The 26,789-nt window shown below is 48.2% G+C and overlaps 1 protein-coding gene across 12 annotated transcripts in view; it reads right to left on the bottom strand.

Moving 5' to 3' along the window:
* The window catches only part of NAV2 (neuron navigator 2), a 398,868-nt gene that overhangs the window by 112,550 nt on the left and 259,529 nt on the right, over window positions 1–26,789 (bottom strand). For all 12 annotated transcript variants that reach the window (XM_047690357.1, XM_047690360.1, XM_047690361.1 and 9 more), the window contains one exon: window positions 15,763–15,885. In XM_047690357.1, the coding sequence (XP_047546313.1) occupies window positions 15,763–15,885 (123 nt within the window). The remainder of the gene's footprint in view (window positions 1–15,762; window positions 15,886–26,789) is intronic.

Here is a 26,789-nt window from a genome sequence, read left to right as displayed (position 1 = left end):
TGGCATCTTTGATTTTTCTCCTGACAGAGTATCCAAGTACAGGAGAAGTAGGGGGACCAGAGGTGGGTGAGGAGAATCACACATGCTGAGGGACAGAGGGGCTGCGTGGCCGCGGTGTAGGACCTGGGGCGAGAAGGACCCACAAGGACCCACACGTCCATCCTGGCTGCCCAGTTTAGGCACCTGCCCCTTTCATGCCTCCCTCTCCCCCTCCGTGCATTCTAATTCTGTGCTATTCTGTGCTACATCAAACTTGTGGCCGTCCAGCAAGGGCGTGGCCCGGGCCCTGCCACTGTGCTGACACCCACTGTCCCCACATCTCCTGCAACCATGCTTCAGCAGCTCCACGATGTGGTCTCATTAATTTTATCTTTCAGATGAGGACACAGGGACTCAGGATGGTTAACTGACCTCTCACGTAGCTGAGAGAAGTCACGTAGATGAGAAGCGGCAAACCTGGAGCCTGAACGTGTCAGGGGGTCAAGGGTTTGAAATCATTTTTCCAAAAAAGGTAGGGGACTGGGTCAAACCACTCAGTCTCCCACAGGAGAAGCTCCTGGACACCAACAAACCCATTTCTTCTTGAAATAAACCCATGCCTTCTTGAAGGCAGGCTGGAGCCATGGTTAAGTTCTTTTGAGGACTGGATGAGGACTGGGTGGGACAGTTCACGATGAAGCCTGAGCACGCAGGTGAATTTTGTGCTCTCCATGAGTTGTTTACCACTGCTGAGGCCTGACTGGCCAGTATCTTCTGGTTGGGGGGGGGGGGTCCCTGCAGCACATGGGTTTACATATTTTGCACACTAACCCAGCACCACAGAGCCGGACCGTCACTCGCCCGCTCACGGTACACATACTGAGCAGTTCTCAGAGCCGGGCACTGTGCTAGGAAAGAGATTCGCCTGCAAACAGAAGCGACCTAGTTTGTTTGACTGATGCTTATGGCCGAATGCAGAGTCATAATACACAAATAAAATGACAGGATGTGAAACAGACTCGATGTTCTAAAAGACACTAAGAGCTGAGACCTTGTCAGATAGAGTGGACGGGGACAGCATCTCTGAGAGGAGGGTGATGTGTGAGTTGACACTTGAAGGACAGGGTGAATCAGTCTGGTAAGGCCAAAGGGAGAGGGGCTGGGAGCACAGGCCAGGGAGAGGGAACAGCATATGCAAAGGGTTTGGCGAATTCAAGGAGCTGGTTGGAGGCACCAGTCATGGAGGGGAAAGTGGAAGAGGTGAGGCCAGAGAGATGGGCAGGGACTAGAACATGTCCTACCTTGGAGGCCACAGTAAAGAGTCTGGGTTTTATTCTATGTGCAGTGGGAGTCCACTGAGATAAAGTTTTAGGCAGGGGGCAGAGGTGATCTGACATACATGTTAAAGAAGATCACAGTGGCTAGAGAATGTACCACAGGAAGGCCACAGAGGAGACAATGAGCCCAGTTGGGAGATCACAGTGGGAGCTCAATGAGAGATAAGGGCAGCCTGGACCCATGTTGGGGAGGGGACCCATGTGGTGGGAAGAGAGAGAGAGAGAGAAGGAAGCAGAGGGATTTGAGGATCATTTGGAGGGACTATGCCCAAGACTTGCCAATGGATGGGATGGAAAAGGAGAGGGAACACAAATTTTCAGTAAGACTTATCAATCATCTTTAAGATAATGTTAATTAAATATATAGCAAACAGCTGCTACAGTATACGTCAGGCTCTGCAAAGCCAGGGAATGCCAAGAATAAGATATTCTTCTGGTTCCTCTCTTAATTTAGCAGGAAAAAGCACACTCTGTGTACCGTATATATTTTTAAGTAGGCTTTATGCCCAACATGGGGCTCGAACTCATGACCGTAAGATCAAGAGTTGTATGCTCTAATGACTCAGCCTGCCATGGGCCCCAAAGGAGACCACATTTCAAAGGCAAGTTAAGTGCTACCAGAGGTGAGGGGGAGACCCTGAATGGATGAGAGACCCCCCAGAGGACCCTGTTGGGGTAATGGGAGGAGGAAGAGGGGAGGGAAGCTTCCCAGGGGAGGCTGGAGCCAGTCTTAGAGCACAAGTGGATGCAGGTTACTTCTTTGGGGGGGGGGGGGTGGTAGAAGAGAGAGAGATGGGGAGGGGCAGAGAGAAAGGGAGAAAGAGAATCTTAAACACTCTCCATGCCCAGTGCAGAGCCCCATGAAGGGCTCAGCTCACAACCCTGAGATCATAACCTGAGGTGAAATCAAGAGACAGATGCTTAGCCAACTGAGCCATGAGGTACCCCTTGAAGGTTACTCCTGATTATTCTGAGAGAGCTGGATTCTTGGACTAATTGTGGTAGGCACACCCCCACACCCAGCCCCCTTTTAGAGATAGGCATCATGACATCTTGGAATATTGGCTTTGAAGTCACACAAACCTGGGTTGGAATTCAAGACTGCCTGTGTGCTCCTGGGCAAGTTGCTTAGACTTACTGATCCAGAGTCCTCATCTGTGAAATGGGGATAACTCCTGTCCTGTTGGGTCCTTTGGGGCATTAAAGCAAATTCAGAAACCATCTGAGAGAATGCCTGGAACGTAGTAGGTACTCAGTGAGTGGGAGCTGTGGCTGCTCATGAGACTCAGAGCACAGACTATAAACAGCCACGGGTCCTGGGCAGCCTCCCGAGGATCTTCCATCCCAGGGATACCCAGAGCTCTTGTGAGCTCCTTCCACACTGACTGACCATGGAGAAATGGATCCCTTCTCCCCACAGGAACTCCTATGGTACAAGGCAAAGGGTGCCCGGAGTCCTCATCTGCCCCCACAGCGCTCAGCCAGCCAAGCCAGCTCTGGCTGACTGGAGGACACCCAAAGGGGCTCCTATGCTCACCTCTAGTGCACCAGAGCACCCAGTACAAGGCAACACCACGACCCCCTCCCAACCCAGACGCCCTGTGGTTCTGCTGCACGTCTTCCTCAGCTGCCTGCTCATGACTGACCCACAATGCACATCAAGACCGCCCAAAGCTGCAGCCAGAGAGGAGAGGTTTTTTTTTAAGCCTCGTGCTGCCACTGGTAGGGCTGTGAGTTCCTGTCCCCAAATCTCAGGGTAAGCTGAAGGAGAGGCAGGGGTCTGAGCCCACCGAGCCATGCAACCACCTCATTTCCCTCAGCCCCTTTCATCTCTGCCACACAACCTTGCCACATCCCTCAAAATGTCAGAGCCTCCCTTCAGATCTCATTTCAGGCAATTTTACAGAGCCGAGCATCACAGATGAATGAGGGAGATAAATCAAAGTGCGCAGTGGACGAGAGGAAACAAGAGGGCTGTGGCAGAGCAGACAAAGCTGACCTCGTCTCCCTGTGATACTGAGACACAGCAAAGCCACGGCGGGGTTGTGGTTGAGGCCACGCCCAGGGGAGGGTGGTTGAAGGCAGACCCCAAAGGTCCGTGTGTGATCGGTGGGACAAAGGTCACTCTGAAGACTCTGCTGGAGGTTCCCATACTGAAGTAGTTAAATGTTCTCCTGAGGAAAATCATATCCCTAGGGCTTCAGACGGCCCTAAGTTCCTCCTAAGTAAGAGAGAAAGTTCCCTCATCAAGAGCAGAGCCTGGTCTGACGCTGAGCTGTACTCCGGGCGCTCATTCCTCTCCCTGAGCCTCCGGAGGGGGAGGTGGAGACCCCGGAAAAAGATGGTCTTCCTGGTCAGCTGTCCAGAAGCTGTCACCTTTGCAAGTACCTAGACCAGAGCTAGGCACCGAGAAGAGGCCCAGCAATTACTCATGTAGCTTCAAGTGATGTTCACCTTCCAGAGAACCTTCTGGAGAACCTTCTGGAGGGCTGGAAAGCAAGCCTTTGAACAGAGGAGGAGGCAGACACAATGACTGAAAGTAAAGGATTTGTGCCCAGAGATACTGGAGTGCAAATCCTAACTCTGCCCCATATAGTACCATGCCTATGGCGAAGGAATGTCACCTTTTGGAGCCTGTTCCCTTTGATGTCAAACCCACAGTCTTCTTGTATGAACCCCCACCAAGTGCTGTTCGGCTCTCCACGATGCTGGTGTACCTCGTGAAGCCTGCCAGCTATGAGAAATCACAGCACAGGGAATTCCGTGTAAGTCCGTGATACCACCTGTTCCCAAGGCTGACCACCTCCTCTCTAGAAGGCAGCTCCCACTCTCTGTTGATTTAGGGAACAAGGCGCATCCAAGTCTAATTAAATCCTAAGTCAAAACACCCACCCAAATAAATACAATTCACTTAGTCACTTGGGATTTTATCTCCATGAAAATAAGACTGCAGTCCCATAAGCTTCAACTCCTAATATAATTTTGGTGAAACTCCAAGTTAGAGCAAAATCCATTGCAACGTAGAACAGCAGAATTCTTCTTCCAGAGCGTCAGAAAGGTCCACAGCCCCAAGACTCTCATCCACAGCTCTGTCCACACCATAATCCCCCTCTGGAAGGTTTCATTCTGGTCCTTCAACCTTCGGCATTCCTCCAGACCCACCATCAGCAACAGCTACCCTCCTTTCCCCCTCCTCTAAGTGTGTGGCAGCTTTAGAACAGGCTTAGCTTTGAAGTGCAGTGAGGACAGAGGCCCTTTCTCTCCTCTGAAAGAGGTCTGCTAGCAGAAGCTGGGCCCTTTCAGTCCACTGGATCCGCACGCACCAGAGGCCTTGGGCAAGAACCACACTCTTCATTGATGCACCGTCGCGCAATGATACCTGTCATCATGATGATCAGACATGAAAAGTTCCTGGGCTCCCTGCCTGTGTAGATGAGTACACTGGTGAGTCATTTCGTGAACCCTGCCCTTCAAGTGATAAACACGAACAATGACTCATAAGAGCTTGGGGACATAGAATCAGCCGGTCTGAGTGCACATGAAGAACCGGGGGTAGGTAGAAGAATCTTGCTCAAGATGTTCAGCAGTGGCCGAGCCAGATCTAGGACAAGGTCAGGGTCTCCTGGTTCCTACTGCACTCCTTCCCTTCCTGCCTGGGCTCCCGTCATCATCATCACCAAAGAGATAATGTGCTTTTGTTAGAGTTGCTTTCTCAAATTCATCCTTTCCAAGCACACCGAGATGACCCTGTTCCCTAAAGCCTGGAGGACAGAGTGGTCACTGGGCCACTAACAATCTCCCTGCCTTCGGTCTTCTCTGGTGAAGGGGAAGTGGGAAGTTTCAAGTGGTGACTCTGAAGGTCTCCTTCCCCCCAACTTTGCTCTGTAAGCTCTATCCAGCATGGACCAGCTTGGGAGAGGTGGGTCTGGAGAAAACACATTCACATGCAAGGTAACCTGGCATAAAAACCCTGGGCTGGCACAGCAGTCCAGCATGACCAGTCTAAAGGTGACACTGTAACCAGAGACACTTGGCAGACCAATGGAAGGGCTGCCTTATCCACGGGGCTTCTTTACATCAGCTGCTGCATTTCAGTAACAGAAGTCAAGGCTAGGTTGCACTTCCAAAGACAAAGGACATTAAAGGAAACAAAAAGAAAATCTCAAACAGATGATGAGATAAGCAGACCTCTTGTGACACTTAGGTAATGTTTTGGGGGGATCTTCCAAATCATCATCAGCAGGAAAAGAAACCTCCCGCATTTTATTATAACAAGTTTAGGAAGACCTTCAGCCCCCATGGCTTCTCCTGGTCCTTCTGGCTCCATACCACATGGTGACAGTCTCTGCGGCACTAGGCACCGTGAGTTATGATGGCTTCTTTGGCTTCTCACCCCTCTAGTTGACAGCAAGCTTCTTGAGAGCAGGGAACAGGGACTATGTCCTACTCCTCTTTGGCTGCATGGTAGGTGCTCGGTAAATATTACATAATCATCAGCATTTTCCATCAGCTGACACATATCAAAACACAGTCCAAATACTTTGTTGAAATGCAGCTGAGTAGTCGCTTCGGCCGCACACGTACTAAAACTGGAAACGCAAATGACTGATAGCATTGGTTACAATGCCTTAAGCAACTCAGTTTTCATAGTCCTCATCTGCTCATTCTTCCCAACCCAGAGGAGCTACTGAAAGCTATCAGTCCTACTGGGTGCCGCAGTGCCTGGCAATGCATAGGTAGGTATAAATATATGACAAACTACATGATACAGGACTGCTTAAATAATGGGGAGGAGATGGCATAAAGCTAGGGCTGTCATTTGTGTGTAATTAAATGATGATAGTCACTAGTACAGTTCACCATATATTTTCTCTTCTTATAAGCACATGGTAGAATTCTACTTCTAGTCGCCTTTGAATTCAAGCATAGCCATGTGACATCCTTTGGCCAACAACAGATCAGTGGAAGTTATACAGGCCATTTCCGGGCAGAAGCTTTAAGAGATAGTGTGTGGCTCACCACACTCTGCTTCTCTTAGCCATGGTTTGCCAGTGCTTTAAATAGCTGGTATTCTGGCACCTGGGTTCCGAGAGTGACAATGACGTAGAGCATAGACTGAGCTGCAATGGCCAGACAGCGAGGGTGGGTGTTTTGGGGGCTGTTTCTTACACAGTATAAACAATCTTATGCTGATCGATGCAAAGACTTGCCCAAGTACCTGGATTAAAACACATGATGCTATTTTCCGTTGCAGGGGACAGATGCAGTCAGATTCTGACTTAGCGTTGGGGCCTAAGCTTTAGGTTGCTGAGACAGTAAGCACAGAAAAAGGTGCCCTATTTTGGTTTTTCTCTTTGACCATCCATTCTTGCTTTCATATTGCTAGATGTCTTCTCACACTTGGAACAAACATCAAGTATACAAATTACCTGTAAACAGCTACTGAAAAAGCACTGGTTTTGGGAAATGTTGCTTTGGGGGAGTGGCTGTGCTCTCCTCCCTCTCTCTCTCTCTCTCTCTCTCTCACACACACACACACACACGCATGCACAGAGTCAGGTGTAACCTGGAACACAGTTACAAAGTTGGGCAATGCCGGGGAGTAAGATTCTCATGCGGCCATTACCCTGTCTTTTTTTTTTTTTTTTTTAAAGTGAAAACATTGCATGCATGTGAAATGATACTCCCCAGACCATTCATTCTCTTCTCTGTACAACCCCTCTGGGAGAATTCCTTTGTGGCTTAAACTGCAGATGGTTTGCATCCTGTCAGCACCCCCCTCCTGTTCAGCACAGGTGGCCCCCTGCCCACCCATTCCACAAGCAGCAGCTCTTCCTTAAAAAGGAAGCAAGTGGTACCAGCAGCAAAGAGGCCTTTGGGAAAAGCCCATGCAGTAATTATCACCCTGTTACCACGGAAAGAGAGATTTGCCTCTAAGGCTCCTTTTATGAGCTTTAAGATGAATGGAACTCTCACCCTCTCCCACTCTATCTCTCTTTGCTGTCCATAAGTGGGAGAAAAGGGGGAGAGGGATGGAAGGGAGATGCAGGGAGGGTCATGGAAGCGGGGCGCTGTGCTAGAGGCATCTTCTTGTCCCCAAAAGAGGAGTATAATGCAGAACTGAGAAAATGCTCCGGGGCACTAGTTGGTTTAACGGGCACTTAAGAAGGGAAGGGAAGGACAGTGAGAGAGGAAAGATGGGAGACAGAGAAAGAGACGGAGGGGAGGGAGAGATCCACTGGTCAACTCAAACAAGGAAAGATCAAGGCAGAATAGTCTGGTTAAGTCAGAAGGGAGGGGGAAAGCAAGACAAAGTTCATTTCACTTAGGCTGGTAGGAAGCTCAGTGCTGAACTATCACTAAAATCTGCAACCACACAGGACCGTAGGGTAAGTTTATCTCTATTCTCAGTTCTCTCCCTCTCTGATGTGTCATACTTTCATTTACTCCTCACTCCCCGCCCCCCGCCCCCGTCTTAATGCTTCATTGCTTTAATTTACAATTGTTCTTCTCATATGTGGGGTTATTCTACACTGTTATGGAAAGAAGAGGGCTTAATTACTAGTTAATCAATTAGTATAAAGAAAAGAGAGGGGAGCCTGGGTGGCTCAGTCAGTTAAGTGTCCGACTCTTGATTTCAGCTCAGGTCATGATCTTGGTCTTGTGGGATTGAGCAGAAGTCAGCTTGGGATTCTCCCTCTCCCTCTGCCCCTCCCCCACCTCACATTCTAAATAAATAAAATCTTTTTCTTTTAAAGATTTTATTTATTCATTGATAGAGAAAGGCAGGAAGAGAGAGCACAAGTAGGGAGAGGGCCAGGCAGAGAGGGAGAAACAGGCTCCCCGCTAAGTAGGGAGCCCAAAATGGGGCTCAATTCCAGGACCCTGGGATTATGACCTGAGCTGAAGGCAAACACTTAACTGGCTGAGCCACCCCCGTGCTCCCAAATAAACAAAATCTTAAAAAAGAGACAGAGAGAGAATCATGGAGAGGCAGAGAACCCCGAGTCCTCTGAATGGCTTCCAGGAAGGAGGAATCTCAGACTCTTTATCTTTCCTTGGTACTTTACGACACACTTTCCCCATCTCCACCTCGTGTATCCATCACAACGGTCCTGGGAGACACATGTGAGTATTGTCCTTATGTTAGAGACAAAACCTCAAAACTCAGAGAGCTAAGGGACCTGCGTGAGAGTGAGGGCGAGAACCAGGGTCTCCTTACAGCCAACCCCGCCTCTTCCCTTCCCTCCACGACTGCCTTTTGAAGTGTAACTTGGTGGTTCCTATAAAGTAATGTCCAAGTCACCTCCTACAATGATGACAATGTTCTGTCCACTCTGTCCAGTAGGGCAGCCATGAACCACATAGGACCTGAAAGCCCTTGAAATGTGTGGCTAGCACGACGAAGAAATCCAACTTTGAGTTCTTGTTAATTTCACATTTCAATGGCCACATTTCCTTCATGGCTTTTATATTGGACAGTGTCCATCTATGCTCTCTCACTCCCAGCACACGATTGTAGGGGAAACGGGGTTCAAATACTGAGAGATGGCATGAAGTGGAATGAATAGTAAAAGAAGGAAAAATTCCCCTTTGCCTTACTGGTGAGGAACTCACAATGCAGGGCAGACACAGAGGAGAGACAGTGAGTAGGGAGGGAGGAAGGATTGTGGGCTGGGGGTGGGGGCTCCTTAAATTATAGCCCAGCCAAGGAGGCCTGCTGATCCCTAAGCTCTGGGTACAGAAACCCCAGCAATGCCTTGGGGACCACAGAGTTGTTAGCCAGGACCAGGAAAGGGAATTTTCAAATGACTTCAGAATCCCCGCGGACTCTGAAGGCTCCTGGATTTCTTGGACCACTAAGGGGAAGAAGCATCAGTCTTCACTTGGGATCTTGAAATTGTGGATACATCCCATAGCCAACAACTCAAGTTTAGAAGAGATCAGAATTAAAAAATGAGCAGCACTGGTCCAAACTTGCAAGGAGGCCATGGAATATACCGGATCAGTTTTTGTACAAGAAAGGGCCTTTTCCTTGAGGTCTGAGGCCAGTGATGGGAAGAGGGGTGAGGGCAAGCCCACCTGCTATGTCTGAGTGCCAAAAGTCTGGGAAGGGGGGGAGGAATCATAGAATAGCCCCCTTTCCCTCTTCTAAAAAAAAAAAAAAAGATTTGAGAGAGAGAGCAAGAAAGAGCGAGCGAGAGTTAGTGCACGAGGGAGGAGCAGGGGGAGAGGAAGAAGCAGTCTCCCCACTAAACAGGGACCCTGGGATCATGACCTGAGCCAAAGTCAGAGGCTTAACTGACTGAGCCACCCAGGTGCCCCACCCCGCCTTTCCCTCTTAACGCAAACTGTTTTGCACAGTTCCCTAAGATTCTATTGCTTGCATTTTTATTTTATTTCTTAAAGACTTAATTATTTAAGAGACAGAGAGAGAGAGAGAGAGAGAGAGAATATGCACATACACTCAAGCAGGGGGGGAGGAACGGAGGGAAAGGGAGAAGCGGGCTCTCTGCTGAGCTCGGAGCCTGACTTGGGGCTCTGTCCCAGGACCCTGAGATCATGACCTGAGCCGAAATCAAGAATCGGATGCTCAAGGGGGTGCCTGGATAGCTCAGTGGGTTAAGCATCTGCCTTTGGCTAGGGTCACGGTACCAGGGTCTTGGGATCGAGCCCTGCATCAGGCTCCCTGCTCATTGGGGAGTCTCCTTTTCCCTCTCCCTCTTCCTGCCGCTCCCTCTGCTTGTGCTCTCTCTCTCTGTCAAATAAATAAATGAAATCTTAAAAAGAAAAAAAAAAGAGTTGGACGCTCAACCCACTGAGCCATCCAGGTGCCCTGTGTGCTTGCATTTTTCGTGACTAAGGGCTCATTTAAAGAGAGGACAGGAGGATAAGGGCGCGGAGGCAGGGAAATGTAAGTCTCTGAACCAAGGGCTCCCTAAAGTGGTAGTTGCATCTGGGAGGGTCTGGCAGGCCAGGATTTCCATTCCAGTGTGGACACCTGCCAGCTGTATATGTAACCTGCTGCATATTTACTGATCTGACCGTCTCAGGGCACCATGGCTGTATCTATGAAACCAGGATGCTACCTCCTCTCAAAGGGTCAGGGTTAGGAGAAAATGACATCATATCGGTAAGGTGCTTGGCACAGTTCCTCACATACAACGATCCGTCGGGAAATGGTGACTATCACTGTTTTTGTTATTTTCTGGCCTGTATTAGTTGTCTATCGCTGCTGTAACAAATTATTATAAACACGGGAGCAAAAACAACACAAATGGACTATCAGGTCTGTGAGGCAGAAATCCAAACTCAGTCTCCTGGACTGAAAGCAGGGTGTTGGCAGGACCGCCCTCACTCCACGGCTCTGGGGTTGGGTCTGTCCCCTCGCACTGTCCCCTTTAGACAGGCCACAGGCACTCTTTGGCTGGGGCCCCTCCCTCCACCTTCAGAGCCAGAGGGCAAAGGGAGTCCTTGCGGCTCGGTGCTCCGCCTGCTCTCCTGCCCACCTCTTCTACTTTGAAGGACCGGTAATCACACTGACCCTCCAGGATAATCCAGGCTAATCTCTCTATCTAAGCACTGACTGATAAGCAACTGTGATTCCTACCCCCCACCCTGTGGTGTAACACACCCCGGGTTCTGGAGATTAGGCTGTGGACACTGTGGGACCATTACCCTGTCTGCCCTGGGCTTGGAAGGGAGGGCAAGGGAGTGGTTCCCATTTGTGCTTCCTCTCACCTGCATACCTCAGCAGGGGATGTGCCTAAGGAACACCTGGTTTGGGGACCTACTACCTGGTAAGGGCTCCCACCAATGTTGTCTGCTGCTAGGGACCTTGGGCCTGTATTCAACTCTTCCCTGCAGGTCAGGCCTGAATCGGTGAATACACAGCGGGGTGCCAGGAGGCCGCCTCCATCCACACAAATCCCAAAGCCCGGCAGTGCCCTGGGCCCTTGGACATCTTGTGACATCCCTGGTGAGGAGGAGGACTGGGCCCAGCAGTCCTGGTGAAATACCAGTTGCATAGTTATATCAACACAGCATGGGACTCTTAATTCAAGCTGAAACTGGGACAGCTCTGGGCCCAAGGTCAGGGCCCCAGCCAGGGACTTGGGTAAAGCTTGTGGGATGACTGTGAATCCTCATTTTCCAAATGCAATCTCAATACCGAAAACATTCAAAGCTTGGAGGGCAATGAAAACCCCGTAACAAGAGGGAACAGAAACAGTTTCTTTTTCCTGCTTGGTTTCTTGGCATCACATCAGAGGGCCACTGTCGTTTGGTTCAGGTCTCAGGCTGACGTTTCACCACACAGCATTCGCTCTGCGCTATTTTTACCACCACTTCAGTTAATAGGAGCCACTGGAGGTCAATAAATATTCTAATGGTGTAGAAGAAAGTAACCGAGTCATTCCAAAGCCCTCCTCCTGACCTAAATGTGTGCAAGGGGCCTGATTTCTGTCCTTGCGTGCACCATCAATGACACTTGTGTGACCAGGGGACACCGTTTAGAAGTAACCTCGAACTGCATGTCTGGGATGTCAGCGAGGGTCCCTAGCAGCAGGGCGATGCTGCCCAGGTCATAGACAGCGTCCTGGGAATGGAAGCTTTCCCAGAGCTGAGCTCTACGCTTTGAAAGCACTCAGCTCTCGGGAGTTCAAGAACTTTTGATGGGTCCTGAGTGGACAGCATGCAGGAACTGGCAAGAGTTTAACCAACCATCTGATGGTCTGCGAGGCTGGCCTCCTAGCTCCCCGGGGCCTATTTCTTCCTCCTCCCAGGCTGCCAACTCAGGGCCTTCCATGCTGAACCTCTCTGTATTTGCCTGTTATCTGGGGCCTGCGACTTGGAACAAGCCACCTCCATTTGTCCTTTTTGATCCTGCCCCCTCTGCCGGCTGGCCACTGATGACTATCAGGTAAAAACTGGAACCCAGGAGTGGCAACCCCGAAGAGTGACAGCAGATCAAAGGCAGACTTGGCACTGTGGATTTACTACCCTCCCTTCTTACTTCTCAGACACCGGCTGGTGACATACAGGACTCACAGACCGACAGGGTCCCTATCTCTCAGGCTCTGAAGGTACATATTCCTATCAGTTCCTTTTAATAGCCCTGAAGATACCTCAGCCACGTCCTGCTGCAAACAGCCATGCTCCGTTTGGTAGGTCAGTGTCCTTCCGGGCCTCCCCCTGGAAGAGCTCTAGCTTCCAAGCTGTGCCCGCTGAGGTTAATGATTTTCCTGTGGGCGCCGTGAGGTGATCTGCCCTTCCTACACTCCCCTTCTCTCGACTGACGTCTCATCAGGCCCTCAGTACTTTTCCTATTTCCTTCGTAGCCCTCATGTAGTCTGTAGCCTGTGTGTGAACCCTTAAGGACTGGGCTGTCTATTTCATAAAGAACCTCCTAGAAATTTCTCAGCTCTGGGACCTTCTTTCTTCAGCTTAAAAGGGAAGAATTCTGGAAAGGTGCTGCGTTTTTTTGTATTTTTTTTTCACTTGTCTAATTTCAATAATTTAAAGAACATGTTTCTCATTATAGGGACAAGAATAGGATTACCTTGTCTGAAGCCATTTGCATACTACCTTCTAAAAAAATACCTGCACACCATCTGTGGCATTCTCCTTTGATATTTCACATTAAATTGTCTCATGCCAACACTATTCTCTACCTGAAACAATATTTATAAAATCTTGGGTTTGATGTACTAGCTATACACTTTTTTAAATGCTATAATTAAAATGTAAAAGAAATATTTCCCTGTCTGCTATCTAAAATTATTTCCTATACCACTAATGTTAGCCTCCCTCTTCGGGAGATACTCATCTAGAATACAGTTTTTGGAAAAGATTTGCATGAAGAACTTTATTGTCACAAATCTACTACAATTTCAACTTTGCCAAAGATGAAGCATTTCTATGGTCTATTTATAATAACTTTAGAGATGAATAAAATGTAACATATTCTAGAAAAATGTAAAATATCTCACTGCCTACAGGTTAAAACTTATATGAAATAGGAGATTTATAAGCATTATTAGATCCTATTTTATTATTTTTTATTTATTTATTTGACAGAGATCACAAGTAGGCAGAGAGGCAGACAGAGAGAGAGGAGGGAGCAGGCTCCTTGCTGAAGCAGAGAGCCCGATGTGGGACTTGATCCCAGGACCCTGGGATCATGACCTGAGCCGAAGGCAGAGGCTTTAACCCACTGAGCCACCCAGGCGCCCCTAGATCCTATTTTAAAAAAGAAAATAATAGCCACCTGAATTCTAGCTTTAAAAGCTGCTGACTATGGGACGCCTGGGTGGCTCAGTTGTTAAGCGTCTGCCTTTGGCTCAGGTCATGATCCCAGGGTTCTGGGATCAAGCCCTATGTCTGGCTCTCTGCTTGGTGGGGAGCCTGCTTCTCCTTCTCCCTCTGCCTGCCACTCCTCCTGCTTGTGCTCTCTGCCAAATAAATAAATAAAATCTTTAAAAAACAAAACTGGTCAGTTATCCTTTCAGTCTTAAATGATCACATCTGAGCATTCCAGTCTGGGGAGAACCAGAAGATACCACTGTCCAGTTAGTCCCATCAGAGAGGCTGAGCTGGACAACATAACAAACAGTATCCATCTCTCCAGCCCCCACCCTCAATCCTCCACCTCCAAATGCAGGAACAAGCCCAGCTGTGATCTATAATTCCATTAACCCTGCAATGAAGCATTAAATTAAACTGCCTCGCACAGATTCTTCTTCGGTTACAAGGGAAAATGTACCTTGTAAAGCCTGAATTTCATGCTGATAGATTTACTAACCAGCGACATGTTTACAGGAGAATACAAATAAGCAAAATCACTAAGCAAATTGTTGAAATCTCCAGTGGGGTTGATACAACAACGTACTTTCTCCCTGATAATGTTTCCTCTAAAGAGTTTAGTTACAGGGAACCCCATCCTTAGAAAAAGCAGTTTTCTGGGGTGCCTGGGTGGCTGAGCTGCTTAGTATCCGTCTCTCGGGTCATGATCTCAGGGTTATGAGAACGAGGCCCGTGCTGGACTCCCTGCTGGGCGTGGAGCCTCCTTGAGATTCTCTCTCTCCCTCTCCTTCTGCTGCCCCTCCCACCCTCCCTCTCTAAAAATAAATAAAGTTTTCAAAAAGGGCAGTATTAAAAAAAAAGACAGAGCAGTTCCTAAGTGGTTCACCGTTCTACGGAATTCTCAAACCAATCCTTTTAAATGAATCAATTCCAGGAAGAAGGCTGGCTTGAGCTGGCACGGTGGCGATGGGCCTTTGTCATCTCTGGCATAAATCACCTCCCTGGACACTGCGGACTCTCAGAAGGGCATATTCAAGTTCGTGGCAGAGCCCAGGCCAGGTCCCAAGTTTCTGACAACTGATTCAGTGTTCTCTACACTAGCACAGCTTCTTGGCCTTCCTGGAGAGACGATGAAGATTTCTCTAGAGCAAATTTCATTCCTGGGGGGATGCCCTAGTTCTCTTAAGCCAGAGAACCACAGACATCACTTAGCTCTTTGCAAAAAGTATATGCAGCTAAGAGAACATCAAGAAACTGGGTTTGTGCTGCAAATATGCGGATTTCTGGCACAAGAAAATTAGCACCCCCAAAATGTTTGGTGGCCTCAAGCACACATATCTAAATTCCATTTTTGGTCTCATTAGCACACATGGGGAAAGAGGTCAAGTATGCCAGCAAAATTCTTCAATGGTCAGACCACTAAAGGGTACTGAAATCTAGAAACACTGCACAGCAGAGCTGGAAGGGGTCCTGGAAATCATATAGTTCGAACCTTGCTTTAATGGATTGCTCAAGGTCATAGACTCTATGTGCCAGAGTCAGGGTTACTAAACAGCCCTCTATACAATAATGTTTTCTGAAGCTCTTGTCATCTCTGACAGGGGCTGCGATGTGGAACAGGCAAGGGCTAGCCTTTCGGCATCTCAGCACGCGCAGTAGAAACGTCATCCCCAAGCCTTGCTTCCCAGGGCCAGGCCGCAGGAGACCCGCAGTGAAGCCTGCTCACCAAGGCCGGGAGCGCTCCCTTGGGCACCCGGGCCCTCTGTGCATCACCAGGGACTGTGTTCCAAGGTACCATACCTAGAAAGCCGGCTGACAGAGGAAGTAAAGTGGATCCCTGGGGCCTGGGCAGCCGACAAAGATGCCATAGCAGCACCAAATAACGACCCAAACTCCCTGAGCCCAAACCCCCTCTCTTTTTGCTCTCAGAAGCACCACCCTAACCAGGAGCAGGACTCCAGAATCTTCCGCAGTGCTCACCTACCTGCTGCACCAGCTCCTGACCCCGGGCACAGCTTCGAGGCCTCCCAACCCCTGCATGGGTCACAGCAGAGGCCGTCTGCTCTCAATATCACACCCTCACTTCTCAGGCCACTCTGTAATGATCTCTGCACCTGGTCAGTCTCACGCGGAGCAGAATTACCTGTCAGCATCGCCGAGGCCCAGGGAGGTATTTCTTTGCAGGGTCTCCCGCACCACAGCCATGCCATCGGGCAGCCGATTCAGGCGACGAGTGTAGAGGCCGAGTCCGCCATCGGTCATGTACCTGCAACAGGACCAGAGGATGATATGATGCAGGTATATGGTCAAGAGCAATTCGTGCACAACCTTCTTCACATCTAGGAGCCCTGCATGGCCACCCCATGCTCTAAGGGGTAAGGAACTGAGGCTTTCCTGAAGCTCTATCTCTGATCACAGCCCAGGGAGAGCTCTGCTGTTGATTCAACCCAAAGGATCACCCACTTGCTGGCAAAAATAGAACTCGGCTTAATTAATCCAAACTCACAGGAATCTATGGAGCAGAAGGGAACTAGTGAACAACATTAACTGTCAGATGTATTCATGACATTCTTTTAATCTGGCAATTATACAAGCAGGTGTCTTACCTAAGTAACGGGAGTGGAACTGACAATCATTAGCAAAGCATAGGAAAAAATATGCCAGAAGAGTGCAATGGAAAAAGTGGACAAGCATTTAAAAGAGGGAGAAAGAAAAGACAGAGGACAGATGGGCCACCTTTGTCATCACCAGCAAGTCGCTTCTGTGGGTCCTGGGTCTTTCTTTCATCTGAACTATGGGAATAATACAGCCTTCCTGCCTCCCCAAGGCACACATGAGAATTCGCCAGGTAAGGCGTATGAAGGTGCTCTGCAATTTGTGTAAGACCAGAAAGTGGAAGACGTTATTAGGGGTGTCATTATCTTGAAGTGTCTACAATTGTGAATGTCACCTTTGATAGTGACGTCTTACTGGGTTGTCACAAAACTCTCCAACACTTAGACTAATTTACTCTTCCAGATTTCTTAGTGAGTCCACAAAGCTATCTTCTGATGGAGTCAGTGTTGTCGGGGGAGGGGGTGTACCCCTGGAACTTCTGTATAGACAGACATCTGCTACCCAGACCGGTTTCTGAGAGCTTGGCCACCGGCTAGTTTGGGTACAAAGCAGCTTTGCCTCATCTACCCTGCCTCCTTCCCAGCATCCCTTAGGGGAGACCGCTTGTGCTATCACTCCCACCTTCAGAGGAGGACAGGAAGGCAGGATCGAAGTTGGGCAGCAGAGCAAGAAACCAAACTTGGGTCCCTTGAATTCCTACATGGGCCCCATCAGATAGACCTGCAAGGTGTTTGAAAATGTAGGGGTCTTACATTTCAAATGAAATGACATTTACTAATAAGACCAAGAAGTGGTGATTTTCCTGAAACAGTCCGCTGACCTGCATCACGCAGAAAGTTTCGCTGCATTTAGTATTTTAGCTTTAGAATACATGAGGTAGATTTTTGAGGGTTGTCAATTCTGGACTTTCTTCTACTTCGAGTTTGGGTCCTTTCTGGGATATATTCTTAGAAATATGGAGTTACCAGATGCTGTGGAGGTTGTACACGACCAGTAAGTTTCAGTTAGGGGCAGGGGAGATCGTTTTCACTGGCACATCTGGGAAGAACTGTCCGTATGCATCGAAAGAATTCTCCTTTACGTCAGCTTCCAGGACGTTAGATCTAAGTGAAACTTCTCTGATGTCCCCTCCCACCCATCTTTTATGACATTAATGACCACAGGCAATGCAGTGCCAACCTGCTATAAAGTCTGTTGGGAGTAGTCAAAACAATTGCTTGTGGTTGTACCAAAAACACGACAACAGATTAGACTGAATTTTTCACTCCACTGTGTCATACAAAAACAAAAAAACAAAACAAAACAAGAAAAAAAAAACAACTGTAAAAATACTAAAAACCACTGCATTATAGACTGTAAAAGGGTGAATTTTATGAATTGTATCTCAATTAAAAAAAAATTTACAGCTATAGTTTAAGAATTATTTGTGTAACTACCTTTTAGTGCTTATCTCCTACACTATTCAATAAGTTCCTTGAGGACAGGGACTATTTGTACTTTGTTGAACTCTATATCCCATGTGCCTAACACATACTTAGCGCTCAAGACAAGTTGCTTTTACTGCATGAAGACCAAAGACACAGCCATAGGATGGAGTTTAGCAAAAACCTTTTGGGAGGACACCAATTACAGGTTTGCTTTCCTCATTTTATTTTATTTTTAAAAAGATTTTATTTTTTAGGTAATCGCTACACCCAACATGGGGGTCGAACTCACAACCTCAAGATAAAGAGTCATATCCCCCACTGAATGAGCCAGCCAGATGCCCCTTCCTCTGAAAAACAAACAAACAATTCCCTTTTTCTTTTGAAAGTTTATTATTTTTTTTGTAGTTTCTACCTCCAGCGTGGGGCTCGAACTCACAACCCTGAGATCAAGAGTTGCATGCACCACCTACTGAGCCAGCCAGGAGTCCCGCGTTTTCCTTCCTCTTAAATGTCAGCAAACATGCCATCTAAGATCTATGGAAAGGCAAACTGAACTGTTGATCTGCCAGTCTACCCATCCACCGGTCCATCCAACCACTCAGCCTCTCAGTGTAACCTGGGGTCCAGGAGTAATCTCCGTGTACACATCCTCCAGCCAGCACCAGGAGAAAAACAAAACAAAAACAAAAACAAACAACTCACCTACATCAAAACACAGTGACTTTGCTAGAGGCTAGACTTTCTGGCTCACATGTCCTTTCAAGGAGAATTCAGGGGAAGCTCTTCACAACACAATGTGCTGCCCCATTAAACAAGGCAGTTAATTTTGATTTTAGTAAAACCCACCCAGCCATGTCAACTAAAACTTTTCAATGGCGGGGATCTTGCCAAAGGACAAACAAACTCATTTTAGCATTCATCTCCCCGCTGGATTTTTCCTGCTGGACAAACAACACACAACAGTGGGGCGATCGCACGCACCCAGGCATGCAGACGAGGCCCCCATGTTCACAGCCTCGGCTCTCTGCAGAGGCATGGGCAGGACCCAGCGAGCGGTCTGCAGACGAGTGCAGAGACACGGCTCAGCATCCAACCCGCTAACACCTGAGCATGCCGCGGTTCTGTCAAAAATGATGGTGGCAGGGCCCTGGAGAGATGGGTCTGGGTATGTTACCGAGGCCTGTCAGGTGCTGCTGGGAATTCGGGTTTTGTTCAGGCCCAGAGGAGAGGAAGGGCAAGATGAATCAGATCCTTGCCTTTGCAAATGCACAGAGACCTAAAGAGCAGAGGAGTTGAATGCAACTGATCTGTGACCCAGCTTGGCTGCAAATCTATTTCATTCACCCTGTGTGAGAGCGGTGGGGGAGGGGGCTGGGGAGGGGGGAGAAATGGTGAGGAAATGGGGAATTTACATCTTTTCCCAGACATTTGTAAAAACACATATCCGACCACATATAATTTTTGTAACAGTCTCAAAAATAAATTCTGTTTTATGTCGTCTCACTAGAAGATTGTGCAGCAATGGAGACAGCTGTCACTATGACCAGGCTCGCACTCAAGAATCTAATAATGTAAAGTATTTATTTCTAAATTATTACCTACTGATTCTAACGGTCTCATTTACAAAACGCTCTCTCTGTGTTTTTAAATAACTCTTGTATTCTCAATGAAAAATATAATTTTGGTTTTTTAAAAAAATATTTTATTTATTTATTTGAGAGAGAGAGAGAGAGAGAATATGAGAGGAGAGAGGTCAGTGGGAGAAACAGCTTCCCTGGCAAGCAGAGAGCCCGATGTGGGACTCGATCCTGGGACTCCAGGATCATGACCTGAGCCAAAGGCAGTTGCCCAACCAACTGAGCCACCCAGGCACCCCCTATAATTTTGGTTTGACCCAGATTTGTGTAGGACCTGGCTACAGGTTTTATGAATATAGACTGCCTTCCTCAAGTCAATCCCTCAGGAAAGCATAATTTACAGGTGAGGCAGTCCCTGGTGTGTGTCCATGTGAATCACCAGCCCTGGTCCAGGAGGGCTAAGAAGGCTTGTGTTCCTGACGGTGGGGATAGGGGCCGGGGAGCCACGGCCACACCCCGTCTTTGGAGCTTCAGTGAGGCTCCCACTGGGTACAGATCAAAGGGTTTGTGTGAGGTCACAAGGAAAGGAAGCAGCAGATCCAGGGACTGGAACCTCCAGCGCCAGCACTAGGGCTCCTTCTCCTTGGGGGAAATGAGTAATTCGCACTGGAGCCTATCGGCATGCCAGTAACATCCTAATGTTTGCTTGGTGGGGTCCTGACTAAGCCACCAAGCAGCTCACCAATTTCCACATTATGGTCTCGAGTTCTGCAGTGATACGTGCAGAGGCTCAGTCTCTACCTTCCACAGCTGGTCCGGAGGGCCCCCTACCCCACCCCAATGGAACCTGGGCTGACAACACAAGGGGGGTGTTTTCTTTTCAAGGCTTGGTCACCCTGGGCTGGCCCACGAGAATAAGAGTTAACAACAGGGCTCTCTTCTCAGGAAGACCTGGGTTCAAATGTCTCCTCTGCCTCTTGCCAGATGGGGGGCCTTGGGGACATCCTTACTAATAAGAACTAAAGGTTATGGAGGCTACCTGGGTACTGTGCTAAGTGCTTCCCATAAGTCATGATACTGTACCTTCAAGGCTCGTATGAAGTGTATTATCTGTTTTCCAGATGAGGACAACGAAATTGTGGTCAGGATCACAGTGCCAGGTGCGTGGGTTCAAATCCCAGCTCTGTGTCACACTTTCCGGTGTAATTCCTTTGAGTTTCATTTCCTCGGCTACAAGATGGGCGAAACTACAGAATAACTTCACAGGGCTGCGGTGGGCTAAAGGCGCCGCTGTATACGAAGCCCAGTGCCTGGGAGCACTTCAAATGTATTAGCTGCTGTGACTCTTGATGCCAATGACTGCCCACAACACAGAGTAGTGACTGTGCGTCCCCTTCTCACTTTTTAGTCCCATAACTAGTAGGTACCAGGCTCTGTATGAGGCTGGGGTTACAGAGGTAGAAAGACCTAGTTCCTGCAATCTACAGGGGACTGAGACATTGAACAGATAATTCTACTATGACATGGAGAGCGGTGTTACAGATGGATGTAGGACAGGCTCAGAGGACACAGGGGGAGGAGTCATAGAGGAGCTATGTAAGCTGGCCTTTGAGGGGTGCATAGGATTTCGCCAGTCACAGGAGGATTCTAGGCATGTGGGTATCACATACAAACGCAAAGAGAAATGGAGAGGAGGGTTCAGTTGGGAGGCTGGGAGGTAGATCATTCTGTGGCTGGAGCATCAGGAATAGACAGGAGCCAGGTGGCACGGGCACTGGGGCTCAGTCGGGGAGCCAGGTGGGTTGAGACCTCTGACTTGCAGCCCAGGAAGTGATGAAGGTACTAAGCCAATGACTAATAGGCTGGCTTCTGGGTCAAAGAGAACACTGACTTTTCAAACCTCCTGTCATTCAATACTCCGGTTTGGGTGAGCATTTTCTCGTCAGTGATCCCTTCTACAGACATTTCAAAACGCACCACTTGTCTGAATCCCGTCTGTGTTGTCTCAGCCGGTTGGGGGAATGACCAGATTTGTAGGGTAGACTCACCAGCCCTCAGGCCAGAAGAGATCTGTGAACACCACATGCCTATTATGAGGAACATTCTAGACAAAATAGGTGCACTCTATGTAACTGACACCGGCTACGACAAAGCTTTGGAATCTAATAGGACCTGTTAGAACAAATACACCAGATTTTGAAGCCAACGTTTCGCCAATAGGTCTCTTCTTTAAGCGTAATGAGACAACGAAGGGAAACAAGTGAAACTGGCTTTGTGAATCACCTTCAGAAGGAGGGGCAGCTGGCTCGTCATTCCCAGAGTTCACAGCTCAACACCGCCTTGGCCTTCAGAAGTAACACAAACTGACTTCCACTAATCACAAAAGAAATCACCTTCTGTCAAGGACTGGGGGAGTGGACGGGAAGGGGAGGAAACGCATACTGACTTCGTCAGGCTCAGTGGATTTCTAACAGAGCATGGCGTGAAAAAAACAAAACAACAGCAGAAACATTCAGATGCAAAGAATGAAAGTAGAATAAAAGGGGGGAAAAAATCAAGCCTAGGTAATTATTTTTTTCTTCAAAGATGTGTTGACCTGTCTATATGTTTTGGATACACTTTTGACTTAAACGTGAAGATAGCAAAGAAAATGGCATATGAGAAAAAAAATATACACATACATGTACAATTCCTTATCAATAGCAACAGAACTATGTGAGCACATATGTCAGCACATACTTTGTTGCATATGGTTAAAGAAAAAGGCTGCGGGCTGATGGAAAGTCCCTACAGATGAGCATCTCCCCAGTGTCCAGGACCCCAACAACATATGCCTTCCCCAGAGCCCCACTGCCCCCCAGCAATGCTGCACAACACGTACTCTTCAGGTTTATGAGCATGTGAATTGAGTTTCAGGACAAACCTGTACAAGGACGCCGGTAGTTTAGGGCCTCTTAGAAGTCAGATAAATAAACTTCACTCTGGGTCACAGAAGGACCAACGGACAAACCAGTCTAACAAAGCTGCCTGCGCCCTTTTGGAAAAAGCTGACCTCTAGAAAAGAAGCTGTTCCATTTGACTTAAGGGAAGAGGAGAATACATTTACAATGCAAAAATAGGTTGGGGGGAGTGGGTTTTAATTTTTCAGAGCGAATTTTAAAAACCATAGTACTAAAACTTAAGTAAAGACTTAAGACTCTACGAAGGAAACATTTGGAAACCACTCTGTCCTCAAAAGGTTTTAGGCACCCAAGCTGAGGCAAATGTGGCATATTTTGTGCCTCTCCCATCATCCTGGTCCTAACCTCCACCCCAAATGACAACCACAGAGACACATTACCCAGTGACTCTAATACCCTTCTCATGAAATATCTTTAATATATAAACTTTTTTATTTTTTAAATCTACACCCAACGTGGGGCTTGAACTTATAGCCCTGAGATCAAGAGTCTGCCTGAGCCAGCCAGGCGCCCCTTTCTTTAATATTTTCAAATCAGATAAAGGTAAGCTCTAATCAAAGCCCGTGGTGCAGCTTCTTGTTCTCTTGTTCTCTTACCAGCCAAAGGAAACAAAGCCAACAGCTGTCTTTGGAGAAAGCGTAAGGTTTGCATGTCTTTCTCAGTTAAGTTTCCCTGTACCCACAGCACTTTATAATTAATCTGGACTGGACAACACAAGTAATCAAGGAGCATTTCTTCGCCTTTCGTGGCTTTTGGGGAAGTCTTCCAGCGCTCTGCTGGCTAAGGCAGAGGGGAGGTGAGGACCCAGAGACTCCGAGCCGTTTCCTACCTTTCTGCTTGATGCAGAGTTGGGTACCTTTCAGCACCGCTCCCCACTGTGGCTCTTCAGGACATCACCAAGATGGTATATCCCTCTTTTTAGGAAGATGTGGGAGGTCACTTCTCATCTCTAGCAAAACCTCCGGATTACTTTGTTCAAGCCTGGAGCAGCCCCCTGAGGCCGTGCCATGAGCCACCTCGGCTCAGCACACATACGGCCATGAGTGGCCACCCCGGAATCCCCACAGCTCAGTGCGCGCTGGCCCCTTCCCTGGCTTGTCTGCATATCACTTTCATCACACCGCCTCCTGGCTGTACGGTGAGCCAGATGACTGGGCAGACCCGGCTGATCCTGATTCTCTGATCCTGGGTGCGGCAGGAAGTGAAGCCTGCAGCAGAAGCAAACCGGGCTCCAGAAGCCTGGAGTCTGCTTGGCTAGCCTGGTCACCAGAGCATGCCTCTCTGGGGAGCACTACGAAGGCGTTGCTAAGCTAGTCAAACAGGAGCTCCTTTTCAGTAGGCCATGGGGACAGAGGCAGGAGCAGGAAAAGGCAGGCCTGAGTAAAGGAAGAGACAAAGGGTCCCAGAGGTCCCCTTTAAGCCTCACCAGGGGAAGTGGGTATGACAGACTTTATTTCCTAAAGCTAGGTGCTGCAAAGCTACTGAACGAGAACAGAGGCAGTGGGGGAGGTTCTTGCAACAAAACAACACGTGCTTCGAGACCTCACCCGCCGCTCAGAATAGGGGCCATGGATGAGCAGCTGCGCTGTCACCTGGCAAGGTTTTAGAACTGCACTATCCCAGACCTCCTGAATCAGACTCCCCCAGGTTCAGTAAGACCCCCAGGTGGTTCTAATGCACATTACAGCGTGGGAAGTCCTGGTGTCAGGCAGCAGTCTCTGCAGGGAGGAAAATAAGACAATCCAAAGGAGCAAAAACTAAGGTGCTTCTATTTGTATGTATTTCTTATCATGTCACTTTTGGTTCCTGTGTTTCATGCAGGTTTTACACTCTATATGCAATATTCCAGTAACACGGTGCATATATTTTAAAAACAAACATAATGTCTAATGCAGGAACAAGCTCTCTATTTATACAATCAAAAAACAGGTCCAAGAGCACTCTCTAAAGCAGAAATTCCTAAACCGTACGTTACAGACCCCATGTCACACATGTGCAAGTGTGCACCCAGTCGAGTCAGATCAAAGGCTCCTGCTGGGCAACCTGTGAGCAGTCCCCCTGAGTTAGGGCAGAAGGGAATCCTGGCTGAACCCGTCCTTTCAGCATATTCTGCAAGTTCTCACGTAGCAAGACTTGTGTTTGTGTTTGCTATCAACTGACCCCACCGTGGCTCGTGGCATAGCTGTAACTCCCGTCACCCTGCATTTTAGCACCCAGACTCGAGTTCACCATGGCCCGTGGCCTTGCACTTGCTCTCACCACACTCCGAGCAGGAGTGATTGATCAAGTGGGAAAATTCTTGCAGGGTGAAGAAACACACTGCCAAGATCTTGTGTCTTCTGCAAAATGCAGTGTGAATATTCACAGATTCCACAAAATTCCACTTAGCACGAATGTCCATAGTATTTTGGCTCAGCTTACCTAGGATGCCGAGATGTATAAACCCCACAGGCATTTTAATGCAAAAGAGTCCATAATTTGCTAATAAAATAGACTCGACCCCACAGAGAGCCAGGGATTCTAGCAGTGAATTTGTCACCCCTCTTTAAATAAATACACATATGTAAAATTTTCACTGTAATCCCTAACGATGCCCGTTTAAAACAGGAGTTGGCAGGGCATCTTTCTGAAGAAAGGCTGCACGGTTTGGAAATCGGACAGTCCCCTGTGTCTAGAATCTGCTCTGGCCTGAATTATCTTTATTGTGGTTCAACTGTCAGTAGGGAATTGTAGCAAGTATTTCTAGCACTGGCAGGAAGCTTTTTGTCCACTACTGAAAGATGAAACACATTCTCACATGCAGGAGACAGTCCTCTAGACAAAGCCCCTTTAAGCTCTTTCTTGGAACAAACAGATGGTGAGAGAAGACTGACATATCCAGGAATTCTCCAACTTAAAATACACCTGAATCATCTGGGGACCCTAAGACAATGTAGATTCCAAGACCCCAGTTTCCCAGATGCAGGATGTCATTCGTGGGACCCAAACCTTGCATTTTTAAACAGATTTTTTTTTAAAGCATTTTGTGGTGTATGCGAACTTGCCCAGAAAGCAGAGTTCCCACAGACGCCCTCTCCTCTGCCACCATGTTCCTTATTATTAACACTTCATATTAGTGTGGTCCGCTTGTTACAACCGATGCACCTGTACTGATGGATTCTTATTAACTCCAAACTCCAGAGTTCCCATTAGCGTCCACTCTGTGTTGTAGAGCTCTGTAGGTTGACACACAGAATATCATGTATCCTGCATTATGGTATCATACAAAAATAGTATTAATGCCCCCAGTGTCCCGTGTTCCCCCTAGTCATCCCTTCCCCCAAATCGGCATTTTGAACAGACATGTAAGTAATTCTCCTGCAGGCAGACTGTGAGAAATGCTGCTTTAAATCTTGAGGCTTGGATGGAGGAACTGTGAGCTACGTGGGCCTCAGTTTCCCTAAGAGTTAAAGAGTCACCACAATGTGACTACAGTATAATTGTAATTTACATTCCAAATCCTCCTAGTAACTAGTCTTGACCCTCCACGTTAAGGGACAGTGTCCTTGTTAATGGCACCTGATCCCTGATGGCTGTTTCATCTCAGGTCAAAGCTTGGTAAAAGTTGTTATAACTCCAAGCCTCTACTAAAAGTGCCAGTTAAGTCATGTCCTTGGACATACAGGCCTACAGACCCCAGAACTGTGTGTCTGTGGAAGCCCAGGCTGGGAGGGGACGTGAGAGGACGGCAGCAGGCATGCTGAATACAGAGGATCACGGGCGATATGTGGACGGCTCACTTCAGTATGGGAGATGCCACAACCCCATGCCCCTACCCTGAAAAGCCTTCTGCTTTGCCTAAAGAACCCCTCCTCCCAGGCACTACTTACATACTGGAGGAGAGTGCCTGTGAATCCTCTGGAGGCTGCTGTATTTTATCATTCTTATGATTTCTTTTTCCTTTTTTAAAGATGTGTGAGAGAGAGAGAAAGAGGGAGGGAGCGTGTGTGTTTGCATGTGAGCAGGGGGAGGGGCAGAGGGAGAAAATCCCAAGCAGGTTCCCGGGTGAGCGCAGAGCCCAACATGGGGCTTGATCTTATGACCCTGAGATCATGACCTGAGCCGAAATTACGAGTCGGATGCTCACCAACTGAGCCACTCAGGTGCCCCATCATTCTTGTGATTTCTGCAGTAACTCCCCAACCCCAAAAGTGCTCTACGATGCAACTTTTCACATTAGGTCAGAAGAATTTGGCATTCGGGATTATGTGATCCCTTCTGAAGACGACTAGAACCTCAGGGTGGAATCAGACATCCAGAGTCTCTGTCTCTTCTGGTTTCACGAGACACCCCCAGGTCATGACCACAGTCATTACCAGACGAGGGAGAGGCCAGCTGGAGCTTTGGTTCAGGTCTGTGCAAGTTTCACACTGTCTTACCTAGACTGTGGCTGGAAGCAATGTCAGGGCGCACTGAGAATAGACAGAGGAAGAACGAAACCAACTTGTCAGTGGGAGATAGACCCCTTCTGCAGACAGATGGGGGCATGAAGGAGGCCTGGGGAACGCCACCCAATGTCCACAAACAACTTGGCTTCTGGAAGCACTGGGG

Source organism: Lutra lutra, chromosome 10, assembly GCF_902655055.1.
Source record: "Lutra lutra chromosome 10, mLutLut1.2, whole genome shotgun sequence".
Taxonomy (NCBI): Eukaryota; Metazoa; Chordata; class Mammalia; order Carnivora; family Mustelidae; genus Lutra; species Lutra lutra.
This window is presented reverse-complemented; position numbering and strand designations above follow the sequence as displayed.